The following is an 11,048-nucleotide window of genomic DNA, read 5'->3' as shown; positions in this document are numbered from 1 at the left end:
GTGACAGGCGGGAAGCCTCTGGTTGACTCTGTCCACTTCTCCTGCGTCAACCCTGACCTATCTGATCAAGACGACGAAATCAATGAGACCTCTGTGTCAAGTTCTGTCACAGTGAAATCTGCTCACGACGTTATGGGCCGAGGAATGGTGTGCGTCTGTGACGCTACCTGGAAGGTCAAGCAGGAATACTATAAACGTTCCACTACATCTGTGCTAAGAATTGAACGTAAGTATTTTTATTTTTTTGGCAGATTCAAAAATCATTGCTTATCAGTACTTCATTACGTATCACTTTATTACTATGTACCACTCGAGCTAGATTTATTCCAAATGTAATATTCATAATGAAAAGCAAACAAACACACAGACTTAATCCATAGAAAAACTGAGCATTATGGAAGGCAGGTTTTAGCGATGTTTTTAAGTAGGTGTTACAAACAGATGACCTATTGATGTCACCTGCACAGCAAACACAATCAAACCCCAGAATACAATTATTTCTGTATTTATTTATTTATTTATTTATATGGGAGATTTATATAGCGCTTGACGTTCTCTAAGCGCTGTACATTATAAATTATGGCGCGTGAGATGGAATTTTTTTACACAATATATCACGCATTCACATCGGCCAGTAAATCTCAAGCCATTACGGCGAATATTTACTTGTCACGGCTTATTATTCCAAGTCACACGGGTATTTGGTGGACATTTTTTTTAATCTATGCCTATACAATTTTGCCAGGAAAGACCCTTTTGTCAATCGTGGGATCTTTAACGTGCACACCCCAATGAAGTGACGGTACAGTTTTGTTCCTGTAAAGTGTGCCACTAAAGTCATCTGAATAGAATCATTATGGTTGCAAAATGCCGTATTGAAAAGAAAAGTAAACAAGGTCAAACGAATTACTTTAGTATGATTTTAATATGTGAACAAATTACGATCAAAACCAACAACTCATTATATCGATGTTTTTAGATTTCATGTTTGCATGATTAACACTCTGTATTAATACACCAGATCCTCCCAACGCTGAGCTGGTCATCGAGAAACAAAGTGAAGGACGTGACTACCTACGGCCAGGAGACAGTCTGACTTGCACAGTGACAGCCGGCAACCCTCCAGTGGAGTCCGTCGACTTCTACTGTTTCAATCCCGATCTCCATGATGAGGATGACATCGTCTCTGCGATCTCCGTATCTAGTTCTCTATACGTCCATTCTAGCCCAAATGTCACCAACAAGCCGACAAGATGCGCCTGTGATGATATATTGAAGATCAAGTCAGAATCATATAAAGTTACTTCTTCCTCTACGTACCGCTTTGAACGTAAGTATAGTTTTGTTGATGGTATAGTCACACATACAATGAAGCTTAGCAAAGAAACAAACCAGACAATCTACTTAACTTTCGTCGCACCAGCTGCCGTTGCTAATACTCTTCCTATAGCTCATGGTCACTCATCGAGTAAAATGATAAGGACCTATGATGAAAAAATCCAACACTTAGTGGTCAACACAGTGATTCCGACGCAGAATTCATTATTTGCAAATAAGGGAGCCAAGTCAATTTACATACTCCAATTAGCCAAAGTAGTACCAAATCACTTCGAAGTTAAGTCAAGGAACAAACTGGCCCCCGTAGCGCAGTGGTTAGCGCATCGGGCTGCGGGCCGGGAGGTCGTGGATTCGAATCCCATCAGGGTCATGTGGGTTTTTCGGGCTACGGTCGGCTCCTACCCAGAGTGGAAGTGCTATGGTTCCTATGGGAAGGCTGGGATCACACAGCCGAGTGTCATTCACTTAACGAATGCGACATTGAGGGTGCTCAGGTTCTGTTTACCTGACCAACACCGCAGGTGCGGCAGTTCTCGGGCCTGGTTGACACCAGGATATATTATGACAGTAAGCGTAAAGTGCTTCCCTGTCACGACATGACTTTTAGAAGAAGATGTTATACGTTGTAGAATGCAATCATACTTTCTGTGTTTTTGATGTTATTCAATATTGAAAGTGCACCGAGATACATATGTATTGAATAACGTATATTTATTGTTTTTACAGACAACCCCAGTAATGTACAGTTAAGTGTTGGTCCTTCACATTTCATCAACAACGGTTCGCAGACTTCCACTTTGACCTGCAACGCCACTGACGTGTATCCTCCACCTAAGTACACCTGGAGTGGTATTACCTGTGAAAACCAGTTCCCTGAGAACACCTGTACCTTTACGCCAGACCATGTAGCTGACGATCTGAAAACTGTGACCTGCTCAGCAAAAACTACGAAGATTGCTACTTCCAAAACACTGCAGCTAAACTTTAGCTGTGAGTGCACTGTGATGTCAAAGTTGTGCATCTTTCTTTCTTTCTGTCTTTATTCGTATGTTTTGTGCGCTGTGCTTGTAATATCTGACTTTTTTTTTATTGTATTGTATCCATGCAGTTAGATGTAGATGAGAAGAGTTGTTTTACACTTCGTGACAAAGGGTAAAATGTTTGCCTTTCCATAGAATGCACATCCTCTCGATACTGCTGCTTTTTTTTTAATTAATTTTGTAGTATTACTCATTTTTCTTCTGAGTGTTTTTCTTCTCTCGAGTAGATGCCACCATTCAACGTAGGACACACGTATGTGAAGTTGTCGTCTTCCTTAACGTTTTAGCAATCATCTCTTGTGTTTGGTGTCATTACAATAACAGTATCGTTTTGTGAATGACAAAAACCTGACGAAGGCAGTTTATCTTCCGAAATATTGATAAACAAATAACCTAACCGGGTTACTGGTGTGTTTTCTTTTTATTTACTTATTTTGGGTTGGTATCTTGGAGCAATGCATCGGTACGCGGTAGTTATCGTCTGAACAGATGCCATATTTAAAAAAAAGTTGTTTCAATAAAAGTAAAATTGCATATCTTATTGCAGATCCTCCACCACAGAAGCCTAAAATCCAATCAGAAAACAACGACATAGGGAAACTGCGGATTGGTGACAAGCTGACGTGCACAGTAACAGGCGGAAAACCTCTGGTTGACTCTGTTTACTTCTACTGCAAAAACCCTGATCTTCCCGACAAAATTGACAATGTGAGCGAAACATCCGTGACCAGTTTCATCATAGTGACTTCTGCTCACCGTGAGAGCCAGCTGCCGATGACATGTTTCTGCAATGCTACATGGAAGAGAAAGCCAGACTACTATCAACAATCTGTCACTTCTTTGGTAATCATTGAAGGTGGGTGTACATCATTGGACATTGCAGCATACTGCCCCATTCATTGACACTTTGTTATTGCCTGTTTGCGGTTTGTCTGACACATCGTTTGTCAGAGATATCTTGCAAGCTTTACACATTTTGATACGTTCCCCCAAAGTATACATAATTTAATTTGATTTAGTTTTTTCATCTTCTAACTGGTGCTAATTAGGTCTTCGTGATGTCCTGTTAAAACACTAACATGTGTTCCCTTTGCAGGGCCCCTGAACCAGTGTTGTGAATATGCAGGTCAAACCAGTGCCTTTTATGTATGTGTTATGTGTCATCCATGTATGGAGGCGTCTTCTGAAATGCACAAGCATTCCCGTGTAAAAGATTGGGCTCAGCATCTAAATTCGCTGCCCCTAATGGTTTTACCGTGAGGGCGTTAAATATTACTCATTATCTAAATTCGTTCTTAACTGTGCTGTGTATTTGTCATCCATGCATGGAGGCCCCCTTTTAAAATGCACAGCCCTTTCTGCGTAAACGACTGGGCTCACTATACCTCACATGTGACCAGCCTGTTACATGGGATGACGCGGGCCATCCCTCTACTGTGACAAAAACCACGAATCACCAAGCTGGATGTTTTCTGTGCAGTGTTAGATTCGCTATGAATCAATGTCCATAAAGCCACACGTGTAATTCTTCAAAATGTATTCCTAAAAAAGTCCAGGTGCAGGATGCAGTGAGGATGCTGATTATTGATATGTGTCCAAATTGATAGATGGTATATCCTATGTGTACCGGCACGGTTGGCCTAGTGGTAAGGGCGTCCGCCCCGTGATCGGGAGGTCGTGGGTTCGAACCCCGGCCGGGTCATACTTAAGACTTTAAAATTGGCAATCTAGTGGCTGCTCCGCCTGGCGTCTGGCATTATGGGGTTAGTGCTAGGACTGGTTGGTCCGGTGTCAGAATAATTTGACTGGGTGAGACATGAAGCCTGTGCTGCGACTTCTGTCTTGTGTGCGGCGCACGTTATATGTCAAAGCAGCACCGCCCTGATATGGCCCTTCTTGGTCGGCTGGGCGTTAAGCAAACACACACACAAACAAATATCCTATGTAAAAGCCTTGGCAGATCTAACATAGTGGGAATAACTATTTTTGAAGGACTGTGCCTTTAACCCTGTATAGACGGCTCAATTGTTCAAAATACCTAGCGGCAGGCAGTGCAGAACAGATGACACCAAATTGACCTGCATTTATTTTAAACTTATTCGGAGGCTCTGAAAAGGGAACACATTTTGCTTATTTCAAGTAGACTTCGTTAATAATTAACAAGAAGGATGTTAGGACTTAAGCAAATTCTAATTAGATTAGGTATTCTTTTGACGAACTTTGTTTTTATCCACATAATCAAATCTGTGTAGAATTTGAGATATTTTCAAAAACCATATTTCAGGCAACCCGCAGATGGACAATACCGTGCAATTGTTTTTTTTTACTCCAGCAACGCGATGTCTTTCCCTTTACAAGATATATGTGTTGCGGTATCCACTTTTTATAACAGTCAATGCCGTATGCAACTTGTACCCTCCGATATCTGCTTTTTGTTCGTGTTTGTTTGTTTGCTTTTCCCTGTCCCCCAACATAACGGGGAGGGGGGAGGGGGATTTAAAATATATGATAATACACGTCCACACAAATCTATGTGCATGCATTGTATTACTTAGTTGTAACGTTTTTAAGATAAGAATTATACTGAATATGTTCCCTCAGATATTTCAACGTCCTCTCCTTCTGAGAATTCCCAATGCGATCTGGTGATCCAGGCTTACGCTGCAGGACGCGACTTTCTGACAACTGGAGACACTGTGACTTGCACTGCAACAGGCAGCAGCCCTCAAGTTGACTCTGTTCACTTCTACTGCATCAACCCCGACCTTCCTGATGGAGACGACGACATCAATGCGACGTCCGTGTCAAGTTCTGTCACTTTGCGGAATGTTCCTGAAAACACAGAGAACAACATGGAATGCTTCTGTAACGCCTCTTGGAGGATAAGTCCGAGACTGTTTAACCTGAACGCCACTGCTATGTTCCACTTTGAAGGTATATAATGATGATGATGATGATGATGATGATGATGATAATGGTAATGATGATGATGATGATAGTGATGATGGTGATGATGATGACAGTACATACTCCAATATAAAAGCAATGATGGAAAATGAGCTCAAAAGGCAGAAGTGCTAAGCTTCAAATTTGATACGTACTACCTAGCATATATGTGACCCTCCACCACGAAATGAGTCGCATGTCACCTCGCGCGGTTCTGCGCTAGGCTTAATATAAGTCCGGGGAGTGTCTGGTAACAGTGTGAGGGTCACCTTAGTCACAGGCTTTCGCTCTTTTCTAAAACGGTTTTCACCACTGGATAGAGCATAAAACACTCTTTCGGAAAATGTAAAAATATGAAAATCATGCAAAGGTGACATGCGACTCGTTCCGTGGTGGAGGGTCACATATGTTTCATGTCTTCTTGCTTTGATATTTTTAGCTAATTAGGTACAGCATCGCGCTACTAATTTCAAACTGTAACGAATTTGCCTCAAAGTCAAAATATGTGACCCTCCACCACGGATTGAGTCGCATATCACTTTTGCATGATTTTCATATTTTTACATTTTCATAAAGAGTTTTTTATGCTCTATCCAGTGGTGAAAACCGTTTTAGAAAAGAGCAAAAACTGTTTGAGTTATAAGCCTGTGACTAAGGTGACCCACGCACTGTTACCAGACACTCCCCGGACTTATATTAAGCCTAGCGCAGAACCGCGCCAGGTGACATGCGACTCATTTCGTGGTGGAGGGTCACATATGTTGAGACTGCATGCACTTGCACCAAACATTTTCTCTAAATTAGGTGCCCTTCTTTCTTGTATTTTTTAGGCAAGAAAAGACGTGGATCCTGGAGAATGATCAGCGGAGTAGTGGGCGGTTCATTTGCATTCATCACAATTGCTCTGTTCCTTGTTATCATCTGCAGAAGTAAGTTTGTTTTGATTTGCTGAACTTGGCAGAAAAGATTGTACCAGGATTGTTCACAGCTTTGTAATCAATCTTTAAGCCAAGAAAGTAACACGTGTTGGTTGTGCTTTAATTGCAACCCAAAAGCAAACATCCCCGTTAGTTCAGGGTGAGTAAAATGGCAAAGATGGTGCTCCTATTTAACTCATAACTCATAACTCATAACATTTTATTGATCCAACAAAGGAAATTAAATTGGTCATCAGCACATATAGGTCATTAATTAATAATTATAAAAGAATAAGAGAAGAAAATTTATAAAACCCATGATAACAAAAAAATATCTAAAGTAATATATGTACAACTACAATACCCTTTTTACTTGCACACTTGACACACCGACACACCAACACACATGCATACATACCTACATACATACCTACATACATACATACATACATACATACATACATACATACATACATACATACATACATTCCATGTTAAAGTGTAGTTAAGAACATCACAGTAATTATATCATTGTTTGGATTAACAGATAAGTTTTTATGTAAATGATGATAACAACAATCCATAATTAACGCTATTGCACTACCAAAAGAAGAGACCAACCAAACAAAACCAAACGTGTATTTCTGTCGACGTTTAAAAAGAAATTGTAGCATGCCCTGCTTCTGTATTTGATCTGAGTCATATATCGCTACAAACAATTGGGTAGCTGTTGACATTTTATAATTGTTGCAAGGGAAAGCAACCAACAACGCGACTGCATGTGGTCATGCATATGTTTTGCTTTGCTGTAACCCAACCGTTATTACTAAACAGTTATTGTTTAAAGGTGTGCATGTTACGGCTGGAATTTTCGTGTGTATGTCTGTATGTATGTATATCTACTCCTATCAGAAATTGTGCGTGCTACTCTCTGTTTACTATGTAACTGTTCTTCACACACACACACACAACACTCCAACCAGGCACAAAGACAAGAACACAGTATAGCCCTTTGCCCCTGCACCTCTATTGAAATACTTAATACAACATAAACATATTATTTCCCATTCATCCTACAAATCACTCTCACTCAACAAGGAGGTGCTATTTCTGTTAACATACAGAAAACTAGCTGCACAGAAATACAAACATGTTACTTTCTAATGCAGTCTATAATTCACGCGCACACACGTAGAACACTTCAAGCTTTGTTCTGTGAGAGCCCTGTCTGTCTCACTATACACGAAGTCATTGTCTCAAGCAATACTTCTGTCAATATTCACTTCTGTTACACACAGATGACAAAACCCACGACGCTCGACGTCTCGTGGTTGTTCACTTGGGAAACGTATCTCCGTACAGCTATCACGCTGGTTAATTTCTCCCAGTCGTACTCACATATTCAGTGGCACGCACTGCTCCACCCCACCCACACAAACTGTCTTCGTGTGGTGGAATGGGGACGGGGTTCCCGTTTTACAGCGCTTCACGCTGTCTCCCCTCCTGCGCTCCCCACAGCTCACGGCTCGGGCGTAAGGGCAGAACCTCCCGTCTCGTTCCCCAACTTCCGCGACCCCTCTCGGCCCGGGATGCTAAAATACACAAGTTTAAACTACCATAAGTCTCCATACTTGAATAAACTTTTCTGACATTCTTTATCACTACCGTCAACTAACTTATGCGGTTACAGTATATACACCCGCTTACTCATAAGCGACTTCATTTCCGAAAAACATGTAAACATTCCCTTTTCAACAATGGCTGACATCAACGCACGCTTTTCCGGTCATTTCTCAAGTCAATATTTCCGAGCAAAATAATATCTCCGAGCAAAATATCAATTCAATAAATACCTGTAAACACAGCAGTTGAATCCACCGATTCAATACCGCGGCACGAGTCTAACCGACCTCCCAGCGCCCGGTGAGAAACTTTGCTAACAGGAGACACTTCTTCTCCTGTCGGTAGTCTCTAAAGTTCTGCTCGTGAAATGTCTATACAACGCCACCTCAGCCAATACTCCTCTCTGATTGGTCACATCCCACACGTGACAATACTGCATTGCGTCAACGACATTTCACCGTGCGGTGTCTACTCAAAGTTCGTGGCCCATGAAATGTTGTACACCTGCGTCACATAACTCCAATATATAATTATGTGCAAATCCGTTTGTCACAGTGCACACCTACCAAGCCTTTCATTGTCATTGATATGACTCGAACAAATCAAAGGAAGCTTTTAAATTGACAGGTTTTCTTTAAGTGTGAAACCGTGAGTAGATTCTGACAGATAGCATGTTTACTAACAGCAAACGTGGTGGTCATATTTTTATTTCCTTCTGTTTATGTGCATTGATTTCAGACAGAATCGTCAGAAAGATTGAGTCAGCTACACAAAGAATCTCAAATATATATGGAGAGTTCAGTCAACTACCCAATTTCCAAATACAAAGAGGAGTAACTCTGCCGGCTATCTCTCAGAGACAACCACTTGTGCCAAACCGTCCAGAGAACAGACCATTACTTGAGGTAGGAGTGCCTGTACCAGCCATCTCTATTGAACAAGCAGAACACCCTTTGACCGAGCATCTCCAACACAGACAATTACGTGGCATACCCGTACAGTCCATCTCAGGTGGACAGCATGACCCTTTGTCTGACCCAGCTCCAATGACACCCCGTGGGCAGGAGCAACTCTCTGCTACGACAGCATCTCCCCAAGACTTGCATGATGAGACGCCTCTTAATATCGACAGCCCAGAATATCTGTTACTTCTGCCCGAGCGTATGCAAGAGAGACCAGAACATCAGCAAAGCCATGCGGCTGTTTCTTCTTTGTCCATTGCCCGACAGCAGCAACTTCTGCAACTTCTGTCGCAGCGTTTGCAGGATAGGGTGACACCTTTACCCTCTGAGGCTGGGGCGCTCATGTCCGCTATTAATCAGCAACAGCAGAAATTGCTGCAGCTTCTATCAGATCCTGCAGAAGAGAAGCGACAACTGCCGGATGCCGGTGTGCCCATTTCAAGCAGTCGTGAAGAAGACCTACAAGAACTAGAAGAGTTGGAGATGACTGCGCTGGGTGCAACACATCCATATGAAGAGCCATACGCATCGTTGCAACATACTCATGGCAGTGAATACTACAGATACTCGGACCTGTTGTTGTCATCAACTGTTGACTATGTAAATCTTTGATCTTGCCAGTCGGCTAACGCATCTTTTCCTGATAGTCCCAATCCTGGTACCCATTAAGGGCAGTGGTGGTTAGGAGTTTTGATTTATTTCTTAACACATTTTATCATGTTTCAAGATCTTTGTTAAACATAGCTTCAAAAAAAGAAGCTGTTGTATTTTGTCACAAAAAGTGTTATGTGTATAGGTGTAACTTTGGGTGAAGGAAAATTAAATGATATTTGTTCTTGCTTACTTATTGTTCTTATGCTATATACCGGTCTATTGTAACTCTATATTGTCAAGTTCATTTCTTCTTTGTATGACATTTAATTGTGTTTTACTACAAAACAAAACAAAATATATTTGTTTTCTTGCATAATGGGTTTTGTTTTAATAAAATGTTCGTTGTCATTTTTGTACATGGAGGATGAAAAAAAAAATCAATTTGTGTGTCAACTAATTTGCTCTCAGGACATGAAGTTGAGACGGCGCATTTGTCTGTTGCAATTTACACAAAATAATGTAAAGTTGTCAAATACTTGTTTTCATGTGTACAGATAAAAAGTTCTTCTGTTATTATTGTACATGAAGGAAAATGAATAATTGTTAACCTTTCTTGTCAAATAGCATTGCTCACTTGCATTATACTTTTTGACGGGCATTTTTCTGTTGGGCTTTATTGGAAGGTAATGCTAAGTGTCTAAATTGATTGTTTCCTCATATGATAAATTGTGTTTAAATAGTATATAACATTATATTACGTACGTTACATGTGTAGGTAGTCATCGTCTACCTCGCTTGCCAGCTTTATTGTTCCTTAACCGTAACCTTAAGTCGGGTGTCTGTTTCAACTGAGAGGTAATAGAAGATAACACTTGTTCACTACTTAATTGTTTCCTTATATTATGTATTATAGTCATGTGAACTATTCTCGTACAGCATGCTACGTCTAGGAAGAAAACATAATTGTTTTGTATATATCCAACTCTCTTGCAAACAATATTGTTCTTATAACCCATGACCAGATTGAGAGCAATTCGCCGTGTTTCTTTTCTTGACATTTGTTTCCGTCGTGCATTATCGCCTTATTCTAACATCTCCATTTTAAACTTGTCCTTACGTGACGACTACTACAAAAATTGTGGAACGTGGTTAATTTTTTGCAAAATATCCTGAATGTTTTTGTTTTTGTTTCTAAAGAGAACTATACAGAGAAAACCCGTTTGATTACGTACCCTCTCTTCCACGTACGCGATCGTGTTCACCCCTCAGCCACCCCTACCCCCAACCCCCCCCACACACACACACACACACATCTGTTCAAGTTTGTACACCTAATTAGAACATCCTTTAATATGGACACATTCCAAAAACAACTATAGTGTTGCGGCATTCTGTGCAGTGTGGCACTGTTTTTTTGTTGTTGATTCGATTTAGAAGAATGACATAAGTGACGCTTACAAAACCAATTTTACAAAAATCCCACCTTCGAGTGGAATTTGAAGCAGCTAGGCTGATGATATCTGGCAGGTTCGAGGGATAAAGGTTGCTGCATATCTGTTGAGATGAACATAATTAATTACATGAGAAGGAATTTACTGTCAAAATGTTGATTTTGTTGTGTGGAAAAT

General features: G+C 40.8%; 1 protein-coding gene across 1 annotated transcript; it reads left to right on the top strand.

Moving 5' to 3' along the window:
- The first annotated feature begins 6,161 nt into the window (after positions 1-6,161).
- LOC138973928 (uncharacterized) lies at positions 6,162-10,666 on the top strand. Its single transcript, XM_070346637.1, has 2 exons — positions 6,162-6,253; positions 8,603-10,666. Exons 1-2 carry the CDS (start codon positions 6,181-6,183, stop codon positions 9,436-9,438), a joined length of 909 nt encoding a protein of 302 aa, XP_070202738.1. The 5' UTR covers positions 6,162-6,180; the 3' UTR covers positions 9,439-10,666.
- Positions 10,667-11,048: the final 382 nt, after the last annotated feature.

The sequence above is a fragment of the Littorina saxatilis genome, linkage group LG8 (genome assembly GCF_037325665.1).
Source record: "Littorina saxatilis isolate snail1 linkage group LG8, US_GU_Lsax_2.0, whole genome shotgun sequence".
In the NCBI taxonomy this organism is placed as follows: Eukaryota; Metazoa; Mollusca; class Gastropoda; order Littorinimorpha; family Littorinidae; genus Littorina; species Littorina saxatilis.
Note: the sequence above shows the minus strand (reverse complement) of the source record. Positions and strands in the feature narration are given on the sequence as shown.